The 14546-nt window shown below is 43.1% G+C and overlaps 1 protein-coding gene across 1 annotated transcript; it reads right to left on the reverse strand.

The window, feature by feature from the left end:
• Positions 1-10986: 10986 nt before the first annotated feature.
• Positions 10987-11946, reverse strand: LOC115091658 (olfactory receptor 52A1-like). Its single transcript, XM_029601820.1, has one exon. It carries the CDS (start codon positions 11944-11946, stop codon positions 10987-10989), a length of 960 nt encoding a protein of 319 aa, XP_029457680.1.
• Positions 11947-14546: the final 2600 nt, after the last annotated feature.

The following is a 14546-nucleotide window of genomic DNA, read 5'->3' on the forward strand; positions in this document are numbered from 1 at the left end:
AGCTCTGGGTACCTGCTCCTTGGGGGCCCTTCTGCTTCTATCCACCCTCTGGGGTTTGCCTCATTCTAACCACCCAGGACACCTGCTTCTCGGGGATCTTGTCTGTTCTTTCTCTAGGTACCCTGCCTGACGGACTTAGGTACTCGCACCTCGAGGGTCTACCTTCTCTTGGGTATTCTGCACCATGGACCTCGGGTCCTTCACCTTGCTCATCTACTACAGAGGAAGTTACAGCCTTGACTCAACTACCAACCCAGTGAGTGCCTCATCTCTTCTGACTCTGTTACCCCACCAGATTCTCGGCATACTCCGCTTGCGGACCACTACCAGATCTGTCTACATCAGCCTTACTACTGGGACAGGGTTCTCGGGTTACTCCGCTCTGCGGACCACTACCGGGCCTACGTCTCTCAGCCAGGGTGAGAGCCATTCAACACCTGAAGATTCCGAGTCAGGTTGGAACTCATTACAGAGGTACTCAGAGTCAACAAGCACTGTCCGCCCCTCGGACAGCACTGTTGCTGTACAATAAAGCTTCTTTCTTCTGTATCCGTTTACTCCAGAGTTCAGCCTATCACTCTGGTTCCCCACGGGGGTCCCTCCCTGTGGGAGGAGTCATCTCCACAATGCCTCAAACACAACAATTATATTTAAAGTATGACCACAGTTAGTAGTACAGAGAGTTGATAGGATATGACGTTAATATCTAAGGTGGCAGAGAGAAATTAGTTTTTGCCTGGGGGAGGGGGGAATTCCACTAATTAGCCTGGAGACTCTGGTGGGTCGGGCCAAAAAGGCAGGTAGGTACATAATAAAGTGCAGAAGTTATTGGCAGGGGTTGGAATTCCCTGAAAGTTGTGGTTATGGACCAAATGCTGTTTGGAAGAGTCACATTAAGTTAGGAGGACAAGTGTTTGTCCGATCATTAGTAGCATTTCCATAGGTTTGGACTGCTCCTCAGAAGGTCCTCTTTCTGGTGCATTCTAGGCGTAGATTCTTAGGGGCTGGAATGGCTATTCAGGCTTGTGAGAGTGAGTGCAGAGAGCAGGAAGGTGTCTACGGGATTTTTATTTAATTGATTTATATTTCATTTTTTGGCAAATGACAGTGGATCATATTCGGGTACTGTAGGTATTTTTCTATCCACAGAGGCCTTATAATCTAATACGTGAATTTACTAAACCATGATAAGGCAATATCAAGCGTTAAACATAATGCAATGCACGTTAAATGCTGTTTGTCATGCAATATCGCCATATTGTGCGATTTAGGACAATATTTTCTCCCTCTGTGGAAATAAGCTGCTTTGCATGCATACATTTCCCTAAAGTACGCAAAGCAGCATATGCGTAAGCAATCGTATGGTAATATAATAACAAAGCTGCCTTGGGAAAAAGTCATCCCCATTGTTTTTGAGTGTTTGAGGGAGGTGTAGTTATTTTCCTGAGAAAGCATAGGGCCACTAAAGTGGGTCCCCAATGCTCCCATGGGAAAATTAAAGAGCCAAGGTGCATAAAACACACGATTTTAATTTATTTATTTATTTAAAATCTTTCCTATACCGTCGTTAAGTTATTTACCATCACAATGGTTTACAAAAAGGCACATATAGTAACATTAAATATTTAAACTAGGTAAAACGTTATAGAAGTGCCAAAAATTATCCGGTTACAAAGGGGTACATTTTAAAACATAGTGTGCGCGCGTACTTTTGTTCGTGCACCAGGCACGGACAAAAGTACGACGGGTTTTATAAGATACGCATGTAGCCCCGCGTATCTTATAAAATCCGGGGTCGGCGCGCACAAGGGGGTGCACATTTGTGCAACTTGTGCGTGCCAAGCCCTGTGCGCGCTGCCCGTTCCCTCCAAGGCCGCTCCAAAATTGAAGCGGCCTTGGAGGGAACCACGCCGACCGCGTCACGCCCCCCCGACACGCCCACCCCAAGAAAGCCCCGGGACTTACGTGCATCCCGGGGCTTTGTGCGTGCTGGAAGCCTATGCAATATAGGCTCGGCGCGCGCAGGGGCGTTTTAAAAGGGTTATGCGCGTACCTTACGCGGGTAACCCTTTTAAAATCCGACCCAAAGTGTATTCTAATATAAAATTATTTGATGAATTTTGTTTGTCTTGTCCTTTTAATACAAGTATCAATGTTAATTTACATGTAAGTCTCTCTTGCAATTCATATTCTATATAAGGTTATCAGTGAGATTTTTATAAAAAATAACAAATAAGCACATAGTAAAACTAAGTGCTGAGTGCTGAGTTTATGATGCCCTCAAAGCCTGAAAAGGTCACCCTGAGGGTCTTCGGACAACTCTACCACTCACCCCTCGCTGCCTTCTGAGGTGGCACTGGCCCCCCCAAATAAAAAAATGTCTGGGACTCCAACTGATTGGTGCCAACCCCCTCTCTTCCCACCCCTGCCCCTTAAAATGGAAAAAAGCCCCCTTAGTTAAATGACCTCCCCACCTTCCCCAGCCCTTCCCTTCTCTCCCCATCCAAATAAATAATATTCCCTGGTATCTAGGATTCCACTTCCCAAATCCCACCCCATCCAACACCCCCCCCCCCCCATGTATCTCACATTGCAAGCATTAGAGCTTACTGGGGGCTTAGAGAACCCCCTAACTCTGAGTCCGTCCACACCGTTTTTCCAAATGGCACTGACCTGACCTTGCCCCATCACATGATAGGGGCAAGGTCCAGGAATCAGACCTAGGCCATGAGGTAGGTGTTAAAGTAGTCGGCTGTGGCTTGGGTACGAAGGGAGCTGTTTGGGCCATTTAGGTTGGATTGTGATGCTCCTTAGGATTCCCTGTTATCGTCCCTATTGTTTAACCTTTTTTTGTAACCTTTGGGTCCTCTTATCTGCTCTCTAAGGGATTTTAACTTTCAAATTTATATGGTTGATGCTGTTTAACTCGCTATATCACCTTATCACGGCTTAATAAATCTCCCTATAAGTTTGAGCAGCAGTATTTTTCTTTAAATAGTGGTGTTCCTCAGGGATTAGCACTCTCAGCCATTTTGTTTAACATTTATCTAAGATCCCTATGTAAACTTCTTACAGGATTAAGTCTGCATTTCCGTGCATATGCTGACATTATCCAGGTTTTTCCTCCCTGTTTATCAGACAACAGCATCACTTTGGATTTGCTAGACATCTGCTTGTCATCTATTGAAAGCTGGCTTTCTTGCAATAGACTCAAGGCCACAGCAGGCATAGCAATGAGGACCCCCACACTTCCTGGGTAATCAAAGCAGTGTAAGCAGGCCTACTAAACTACCTTGGAACTATACTCAACGCTTCTCTCACTAAAGAAAGATCACTCGCCAGTCCACCTAAAAAGAGCCGCAATTACACTAATCTTAAAGAAGCCAAACTTTGACCAAGATGACCAAATTAACTGCGGCCCAACCCCCAGCCGTCCATTTCTAAGCAAGCTGTATTTATTTTTCTCAGTACTTTGATACCACTAACTTAGATACCAGATCTGATCAGAGTGGTGTACATCAGCAAAAATACAGAAATAAACTCACAGATTAAAACGAAAAATTATAACAAGCATAAACCAAATTAAAAATTATCCTCATCACCCCCTCATCATATTATTAAAATAAATGTATAACTATTACCTCAACTCTTCAAATCAGATAGTTTTCCAGTGCTAAGAGCTAGAATGGCCAGGCCATTACCTTTAACCTAAGAACATAAGAACATAAGAAAATGCCATACTGGGTCAGACCAAGGGTCCATCAAGCCCAGCATCCTGTTTCCAACAGTGGCCAATCCAGGCCATAAGAACCTGGCAAGTACCCAAACACTAAGTCTATTCCATGTAACCATTGCTAATGGCAGTGGCTATTCTCTAAGTGAACTTAATAGCAGGTAATGGACTTCTCCTCCAAGAACTTATCCAATCCTTTTCTAAACACAGCTATACTAACTGCACAAACCACATTCTCTGGCAACAAATTCCAGAGTTTAATTGTGCGTTGAGTAAAAAAGAACTTTCTCCGATTAGTCTTAAATGTGCCCCATGCTAACTTCATGGAGTGCCCCCTAGTCTTTCTACTATCCGAAAGAGTAAATAACCGATTCACATCTACCCGTTCTAGACCTCTCATGATTTTAAACACCTCTATCATATCCCCCCTCAGTCATCTCTTCTCCAAGCTGAAAAGTCCTAACCTCTTTAGTCTTTCCTCATAGGGGAGTTGTTCCATTCCCCTTATCATTTTGGTAGCCCTTCTCTGTACCTTCTCCATCGCAATTATATCTTTTTTGAGATGCGGCAACCAGAATTGTACACAGTATTCAAGGTGCGGTCTCACCATGGAGCGATACAGAGGCATTATGACATTTTCCATTTTATTCATCATTCCTTTTCTAATAATTCCCAACATTCTGTTTGCTTTTTTGACTGCCGCAGCACACTGCACCGACGATTTCAATGTGTTATCCACTATGACACCTAGATCTCTTTCTTGGGTTGTAGCACCTAATATGGAACCCAACATTGTGTAATTATAGCATGGGTTAGTTTTCCCTATATGCATCACCTTGCACTTATCCACATTAAATTTCATCTGCCATTTGGATGCCCAATTTTCTAGTCTCACAAGGTCTTCCTGCAATTTATCACAATCTGCTTGTGATTTAACTACTCTGAACAATTTTGTGTCATCTGCAAATTTGATTATCTCACTCGTCGTATCTCTTTCCAGATCATTTATAAATATATTGAACAGTAAGGGTCCCAATACAGATCCCTGAGGCACTCCACTCCCTTCCACTGAGAAAATTGCCCATTCAATCCTACTCTCTGTTTCCTGTCTTTTAGCCAGTTTGCAATCCACGAAAGGACATCGCCACCTATCCCATGACTTTTTACTTTTCCTAGAAGCCTCTCTTGAGGAACTTTGTCAAACGCCTTCTGAAAATCCAAGTATACTATATCTACCGGTTCACCTTTATCCACATGTTTATTAACTCCTTCAAAAAAGTGAAGCAGATTTGTGAGGCAAGACTTGCCCTGGGTAAAGCCATGCTGACTTTGTTCCATTAAACCATGTCTTTCTATATGTTCTGTGATTTTGATGTTTAGAACACTTTCCACTAGAGATGTGAATCGTGTCCTCGATCGTCTTAACGATCGATTTCGGCTGGGAGGGGGAGGGAATCGTATTGTTGCCATTTGGGGGGGTAAAATATCGTGAAAAATCGTGAAAAATCGTGAAAAATCGAAAAAACGTAAAATCGCAAAACCGGCACATTAAAACCCCCTAAAACCCACCCCCGACCCTTTAAATTAAATCCCCCACCAAATGACTTAAATAACCTGCGGGTCCAGTGGCAGTCCGGAACGGCAGCGGTCCGGAACGGGCTCCTGCTACTGAATCTTGTTGTCTTCAGCCGGCGCCATTTTCCAAAATGGCGCCGAAAAATGGCGGCGGCCACAGACGAACACGATTGGATGGCAGGAGGTCCTTCCGGACCCCCGCTGGACTTTTGGCAAGTCTTGTGGGGGTCAGGAGGCCCCCCCCAAGCTGGCTAAAAGTTCCTGGAGGTCCAGCGGGGGTCAGGGAGCGATTTCCCGCCGCGAATCGTTTTCGTACGGAAAATGGCGCCGGCAGGAGATCGACTGCAGGAGGTCGTTCAGCGAGGGTTCCGGCGCCTCGCTGAACGAGCTCCTGCAGTCGATCTCCTGCCGGCGCCATTTTCCGTACGAAAACGATTCGCGGCGGGAAATCGCTCCCTGACCCCCGCTGGACCTCCAGGAACTTTTGGCCAGCTTGGGGGGGGCCTCCTGACCCCCACAAGACTTGCCAAAAGTCCAGCGGGGGTCCGGAAGGACCTCCTGCCGTCCAATCGTGTTCGTCTATGGCCTGCCGCCATTTTTCGGCGCCATTTTGGAAAATGGCGCCGGCTGAAGACAACAAGATTCAGTAGCAGGAGTCCGTTCCGGACCGCCGCTGGACCCGCAGGTTATTTAAGTCATTTGGGGGGGGGGGGGTTCGGGAGGGTGGGGGATTTAATTTAAAGGGTCGGGGGTGGGTTTTAGGGGGTTTTAGTGTGCCGGCTCACGATTCTAACGATTTATAACGATAAATCGTTAGAATCTCTATTGTATTGTGTTCCATAACGGTTTAAGACGATATTAAAATTATCGGACGATAATTTTAATCGTCCTAAAACGATTCACATCCCTACTTTCCACTATTTTTCCTGGCACTGAAGTCAGGCTAACCGGTCTGTAGTTTCCCGGATCGCCCCTGGAACCCTTTTTAAATATTGGGGTTACATTTGCTATCCTCCAGTCTTCAGGTACAATGGATGATTTTAATGATAAGTTACAAATTTTTACTAATAGGTCTGAAATTTCATTTTTTAGTTCCTTCAGAACTCTGGGGTGTATACCATCCGGTCCAGGTGATTTACTACTCTTCAGTTTGTCAATCAGGCCTACCACATCATCTAGGTTCACCGTGATTTGATTCAGTCCATCTGAATCAATACCCATGAAAACCTTCTCCATTACGTGTACCTCCCCAACATCCTCTTCAGTAAACACCGAAGCAAAGAAATCATTTAATCTTTCCGCGATGGCCTTATCTTCTCTAAGTGCCCCTTTAACCCCTCGATCATCTAACGGTCCAACTGACTCCCTCACAGGCTTTCTGCTTCGGATATATTTAAAATAGTTTTTACTGTGAGTTTTTGCCTCTACAGCCAACTTCTTTTCAAATTCTCTCTTAGCCTGTCTTATCAATGTCTTACATTTAACTTGCCAATGTTTATGCTTTATCCTATTTTCTTCTGTTGGATCCTTCTTCCAATTTTTGAATGAAGATCTTTTGACATCAGGAGCGCTCCTGATGTCAACCATAAAGATTATAAACTTGCTGTGGTCCCTCCTGATGCAGCTTATCCGAGACACGGACCGTGTCGGGGGACTTAAAAAATTTTCTGTTTGTTTACTTGGATTGGAGTTGCCTCACTTAATTGAACTTTGAATGCCTAAAGATATAATAAAAGCATATTTGAAATTTCGATGGAACTGTATATTCTTTCCTGCACCATGTTTATGTGGGTAATTGAAGTCTCCCATTATTACTGCACTACCAATTTGGTTAGCTTCCCTAATTTCTCTTAGCATTTCACTGTCCATCTCACCATCTTGACCAGGTGGAAGGTAGTATACCCCTATCACTGTAGTCTTCCCTGACACACAAGGGATTTCTACCCATAAAGATTCAATTTTGTATTTAGTCTCATGCAGGATGTTTATCCTGTTGGACTCTATGCCATCCCGGACATAAAGCGCCACACCTCCTCCCGACTGCTCCTCTCTGTCATTGCGATATAATTTGTACCCCGGTATAGCACTGTCCCATTGGTTATCCTCCTTCCACTATGTCTCTGAGATGCCAATTAAGTCTATGTCATCATTTACTGCTATACTTTCTAATTCTCCCATCTTACTTCTTAGACTTCTGGCATTAGCATACAAACATTTCAAAGTTTGTTTTTTGTTTGTATTTTTATTCTGCTTTTTAATTGATAGGGATAAGTTAGAATTTTTTAGCTCAGGTGAGTTTTTAGTTACAGGCACTTGGACTACTTTTCTAATTATTGGAACCTCACTGTCGGGATGCCCTAATTCTAATGCATCATTAGTATCCTTTGAAGATACCTCTCTCCGAACCATGCGCTGCTGAGCGACTGTCGGCTTTCCCCTTTGTTCTAGTTTAAAAGCTGCTCTATCTCCTTTTTAAAGGTTAGCGCCAGCAGTCTGGTTCCACCCTGGTTAAGGTGGAGCCCATCCCTTCGGAAGAGACTCCACCTAAAACTAGATAATTTGACTCCACTCTCACATCTAAAGGTGCTAAGTTCCAAAGATCTGAATCTGCCACTGCCATCCTCCTCCTCCTCCTATGCACCACTTTACATACCTCCAGCCTCGATGGAACTTGACATAGGGCATAAACTATGATTGGGGCTATAATATCTAACCTTTTCCTGAAGATACTTGGCTCCCATGCCTCGTAATGCTTTAAACATCAAGGGCATCGACTTAAACTGGGAAGGCTTCCTAATTGAGAACCAATGTATTTGATAATAATAGCGGTGAAGTGCAGCCATAGATCAACCGTGTTGCCTATATTTTGAACCACATGTAAAAATCACTGAATACTTTTTTAAGGGAGTCCCACTAGCAGTACAGAACAATAAAGGAGAATTTAGAGCTTGGACCACATGACTAGTAATGACTGCAACCTCCGGAATTGGCCAAGTCTTAAAGAGACTCTGCGTCACTAAAGCAAGGTGAGGTCCAGATTTATTAAATCATCCAATGTCACCCCCAGATTTTTAACTTTATCATTTTAGCAACTGTCATACTCTTAGGGGTAGATTTTACAAATCTACGCGAGCGCGTACTTTGTTCGCACACCAGGCACAAACAAAAGTACGTGGGATTTTATAAGGTACGCGCGTATCTGATAAAATCCGGGGTCGGCACGCGCAAGGGGATGCACATTTGTGCACCTTGCGCACGCCGAGTCCTGCACGCGCTGCCCGTTCCCTCTGAGGCCGCTCCGAAATCGGAGCGGCCTCGGAGGGAACTTTCCATTCACCCCCCCCCCCCCGCACCTTCCCCTCCCCTCCCTTCCCTTACCTAACCAACCCCCCCCCCCGGCCCTATCTAAACCCCCTCCCTACCTTTATCTTAAAAGTTACTACTGCCTCTGGCAGGCCCCGACACAGGCCACTGTATCAGGGCACTCGGCCACGCCCCCGAGCCAGAAACACACCCCCGGACACGCCCCAAAAACGCTGCGTCCCTCCCGACACGCCCCCCAACACGCTCCCCAGGCAAGTCCCGGAACTTACGCGCATCCCGGGGCTTGCGCGCGCCACCGAGCCTATGCAAAATAGGGTTGGCGCGCTCAGGGGGGTTTTAAAAGGGTTACACGCATACCTTCTGCGCGTAACCCTTTTAAAATCCGGCCCTTAATATTCAGATACAATGAGTCATATAATCCTCTATCACCCCTACATGCAACCATTCTGTTTTGGCCACATTTAAAAGCATTTTTTGTGACTCAAACCACTTTAAGTTCAACCTTAGACCCTTGTTAACTCCCAGTTGACTCTCCTGGGTCCCTCCACACTAAAACCACCAACTGGACATCGTGTACATATATTTTATTTATTTATTTAAAAACTTGTGTATACCTCATAATCCCATGTTCTGAATGGTTTCCAATAAAAGCATACATAAGATAAGAACAAATAAAAACAATATACATGGTATAATGTAAAAACTTATACATAAACAACAAATGCAATGTATATAAAACCAGCAACGAGCTCAAAGAGCTACTTTATTAGTCGAGATTGTTTTAGGTCAAGTCAACGGCCTGTTGAAAAAGATGTATTTTTTAGCCTCTTTTTATAGATATTCACTCATATTTGCTTTCATAAACTCAGTGGGAGCTGATTCCATAACATTGCACCTGAAATTGAAAACATTCTCGCTCTGGATTCTGCAAGCCTCTCCAACTTAAAACTCGAGATATCAAGTAAGCCTTGACCATGTGATTGCAAACTTCTAGCAGGGCGATAAAACTGTAGCAAAGAGTTAATACTATATGAGTAATCTTCGCTTAATACATTATGATTGATGACTAACACTTCGTATTTTATTCTATAATCCAACTGCAATCAGTGAAATGATTTGAGCGTGGGAGTGATACGATTGTGTTTAGAAGAACCTGTAAGCATTCTAACAGTGGAATTATGAACTATTTGCAATTCTTTTATAGGTGAATTTTAAAAATCTGATGCGTGCATTAATTACGTGATGCACAAACATGTCAGGCACACGTATGCTGAGCAGATTTTTAAAGCCGCCTGGATACGTGCGTAAATGCCACACATCTTGGAAATTTTCAAAAGCGGGCTGAGCATGGTAACGGACTGCAATGGGCATGGGCATTTCAGGGGGTGAAGCTGAGATGTGCGTGTAAATACTTTCGTGCTCTGGTGCGCGGTGATGGCCCCTGCTGCGTTTCTTTACTTTTGTTATGGATGCCATGTAAGTTATAAAATAAAGCTAACTCTAGGCAAATCGGTGGGGTTTTAAAGGTTTTCATTTTTCATTGTAAGGGGTTTACAACTGGGTGAACTGGAGATGAACTGGTTAAACTGGACATGGCGCCCCACAATTTACGTGATAGAAGCGCCATTTTCTCACACTTGCATGCACTCACTTAAAATTTGGTGCACATGTGTGCGCAGCCAGGCTATTTTATAACATGCGCACATACACGCACACAAGTTATATGCTGCCTCCCTGGGAGTCACGAGTCAATGAACATGTGCACGAGTGCGAACGTGCACTGGCTTGAAAGTTACCATCTTAAAGTTTATTTTGGGAACCCTATGTATACTGAATTGCAATAATCTAATAGTCTATTAATGCTTGTAACACTGTTTGAAAATCAAAGACGTCCAAGTAAGGTTTCAATCTATTGAGATTTTGGAGCTTCCAGACTGATTTTTGTACTAATAATTTTGTATGAACTTTAAACAAAAGTTCAGACTGAAGAGTGACTCCAAGATATTTTTTGCATGCTGGGCAATTGGAATGACATAACTCTGAAAAATAAATTTACATGGAAAACCTTTCCAGCATTTTTACTTAGATAAAGAATCTCATTTTCTTCAAGATCCAAAGAAAGTGTAATTTCAGAGCAGAGCTGTGACTAATCCCCATCAACAGTTTAAGTAGCCGCAGCTGTCCAAAATCATTCAAATGACCTTGGGTGACGCAGAAGATAGAGTGTGCCTGCATAGTAACTCAAGACACTACAGATCTGCTCTATGTAGTCCCATTCCCAGAGATAACAAGTTCATTACCTTTTTCTAATGATCTCTTTTACGGAATATAACCCTCCATATAAAATTCAAGGATTAGTTCTTAGCAATAACTCCTTTCCGAGGGAATATGAGCATGAGTATTCGTTCCTTGATCTTCTTGGTCTTCACTCCATACACCACGGGATTTAGTGTAGGTGGAAGAAGAAGGTAGAGATCCGAGAGGATAATGTGAATATAAGAAGAAATATTTTTACCATATCGGTGAGATAAGAAAGAGAAGAGAGCAAGACCATATAGAATTAAAAAGACACAAATGTGTGGTGTGCAGGTGCTAAATGCTTTCAGACGTGCTTCCTTGGATGGAAAGCTGAAGACAGCTCTAAAGATCATAACATAAGATACGGTGATAAGGATAATATCTATCCCAATGACAAAGAAAGCTACAAACAAACCATATGCACTACTGATTCTTGTGTCTGCTTCTATGAGCTTCACTATTGCCATGTGCTCACAGTAGGAGTGGGAGATGACATTAGTTTTAAAGGCTGAGAATTGTTTAATAAGGAAAATACCAGGAGCTATGAGAATTGCAGGTCTGATCAGAGCAAGCATTCCAGTTTTTGCTATCAAATTAGTGGTCATTATGGAGGTGTATCTGAGGGGGTTGCAGATTGCAACATAACGATCAAAGGCCATGGCTAAAAGAATCCCTGATTCTGTGCCTGTACAGAGATGAATAAAGAACATCTGAGCAAGACAAGCATCAAAATGAATTTCATTGCAATTAAACCAAAAGATGCCCAGCATTTTTGGTACTACAGAAGTGCACAAGAATACATCATTGATGGCCAACATGGCAAGGAAGATGAACATCGGCTCATGGAGATTCGAGGTGGTCGTGATAACTGTTTCAATCGCAGCATTTCCAAGCAGTGCAATTATGTAGAAGACACAAAAAGGGATGGCAATCCAGTGATGAAGGTCCTCCAAGCCTGGGATCCCGATTAGGATGAAGATGGATGGGCACATGGTGGAAGAATTGAGGGATGACATCATCTGCTATTAAGATCATGGGTGAAATACCTATTCCTGTGTAAATAAAAAAAAAAAAAAAGAAACATTCTTTAACCAATGAATTTATTTTGTAAAATAGTTTATTTAATAGTGATGCCCTTCATAGAACAGAAGTCAAAAAGGACATTTCATTGTAATTTTAGTGTATATCCATTCAATCCTTTTTTGTAAGTTTACTTATCTTTATTAAGTATTTTAGATATAATATAAGAATAATTAGAAAACAGCATACAATTAAAAGAAATATCATGGATTTAACACTGAATATACAAAAGTCAGACGATACATATATAAGTTACATAAACTTTTAAGGTGGACTTTCTGTGTCCAATTAATGTATTTGATTTTTTAATAGAGAAAAGGGATTTTAGTGATTGGGGCTACAGGACAGCAAACCTTCCCAAAATACCAGACTCAGGTCCCTGAGATGGAGACCAGCAAATTGTGCCAGAAGTGGGTAGAGTTTGAGGCCCATCCCACAGCTGTAGAGTCATGGAAGACCAGGGGTCTTGAAAAATTTCGTAAATACAGTCTCAGTAAGTATTTTCCTAACATTAGTTCAGGGTGAATACCAGTTGCTCTAGATAATGTATTGGTTATCAGATCAGCTTACCTAAATCCTATGCTGGCAGCCTGCAGTAACCTCTCACAGCTTCCATTAACTCAGGGGATGCTCACTGTATTGCCTTTTATCCTCATCGCTGCAGAGTCTGCCGTTCAGCTGGGAGTCCCGACAAGGTCTCGTCTCTCCCAGAGGAAAATGATTTTTTCCGCATGGTTAGAATTCTCTTCTGTGGGGAAGGAAGCATATTCTGGCCCTGTGGAAATCCTCAGGTGGTCCATCCTTCTGAATGTGGAGGGACGCCTTCCATAATCTGATATTATTTGAAAAGGAAGCAGAAGGATGTTCATTTCAGTGCAAACATTCCTTTTTAGAGGTTTGGAATGGTTACCTTCAAATAGTTTCTGCTAAAATTCACAGTACTATGGCGAATGATATTCAATTCATACAAGAAACGTCTCTACTCTTCAAGCCAGCTTGGATATGTGTCATACCCTTCCCTTTTTAGACTGAATGCGGGGGTGCTGGTAATTGATTGATGTTCTTTTGATATCTATATCATCTTTATATTAGGGTGAAAATGTTAAAACTGTGCACAATCTATTTACATGCAGAGTGTGGCAGAAACCACCGCACACTACACGATTGTTCGTTTGAATTCTGGCTTTTCAATAAACATTTAAACATTAAAATATTCCCGTTTTCAGTAGTGAAACAATGAGACTAAGGTATATCATTAAGTATTTACTGCCAGAGTTGAAGGCGTACTTCAAGATGAATTTTTTACTTCCATTGCTTTAAGTGTTTTGCTCACAGCGGGTAATTGTTGAAAGCAACGTCAGCACAGTAAAATTAATTAATGCTCCAAATTGTTCCGTTTGCTAATTATCCTCTTCTGGCAGCCAAAAGCCCACATGGATTTCCATGGTGCACACACTTTATCTGTACAAAAAGAGACTTTTCTCCTGACATTCCTCTTGCTAAAACAGGGGTTGTAATAGTTTAAGGGCATAGTAGACCAGCAAATGAATGATCTTTAAGGTGTTCTGTCTGACCCTGTCTGTAGCCCAAGAGACAGATTGTAGAACTTTTGAGTGCTGTCTGTCTGATGCTGTGTCTTCATTATTTAAGCCAACCTCTGTTAAAAGGTATAAAAACATAGAAATGACGGAAGAGAAGGACCAGAGGGCCATCCAGTCTGCCCATCAGAGGGCCATCCAGTCTGCGCCGCGCAGTTTACCCCCATGTATCAGTCAGTGCTGCTTGATGTGCTTTGCATATGGACTTGGCCCTATATTAATTGAGCAACATATGAGCTTGTTTGGATCCTTCTTCTGACTGTTTTCTGGGATACTAGTAGTCGAAGAAGTGTCTGCTCAATTTACACATTAAGGGCTGGATTTTCAAAAGGTTACGCGCGCCGGGCATATTTTCAAAGGCCCGGCGACGTACGTAAAGCCCCGGGACGCACGTAAAGTCCCGGGGGCTTACAAAAAGGGGTGGGGAAGGGGCTGTGCCAGGGATCGCGGACCGGCAGTTGGCCGGCGCGCGCAACTTACTTCAGCCCCAGGGCTGAAGTAAGTTTTGCAATAAAAGATTAAAAAAAAAGACAAAGGTAGGGGGCCAAGGGTGGAGGAGGTAGGGGAAGGGAAGGTAGGGTGGTGGGTAGGGAACAGGGGAAGGCAGCGCGGCTTGGTGTGCTCGAGGTGCACAATTGTGCGCGCCGACCCCCAATTTTCTAATATGCTCGCGCATGTTATAAAATCGCGTGTCCATGTGTGTGCGCCGGGTAGCACGCGCACATGGACGCACTCGTGCTGGTTTGAAAATCTACCCCTAAATAAACATATTACGTGCAATTTTCTTCTCTGTGTCTCATGTATTTCTCTTTTGCACACTTCATTGTTCTAAAAGTGCACATTTGTGTATAAATTTCCTGTATATTGTGATATCAGCATTTTGGTGAGTGCTTTTTTTTCCAGGGAACTTGTGAACTGAGCACAAGAGAAATAGTAAA

This window comes from Rhinatrema bivittatum, chromosome 5 (genome assembly GCF_901001135.1).
Source record: "Rhinatrema bivittatum chromosome 5, aRhiBiv1.1, whole genome shotgun sequence".
Classification (NCBI taxonomy): Eukaryota; Metazoa; Chordata; class Amphibia; order Gymnophiona; family Rhinatrematidae; genus Rhinatrema; species Rhinatrema bivittatum.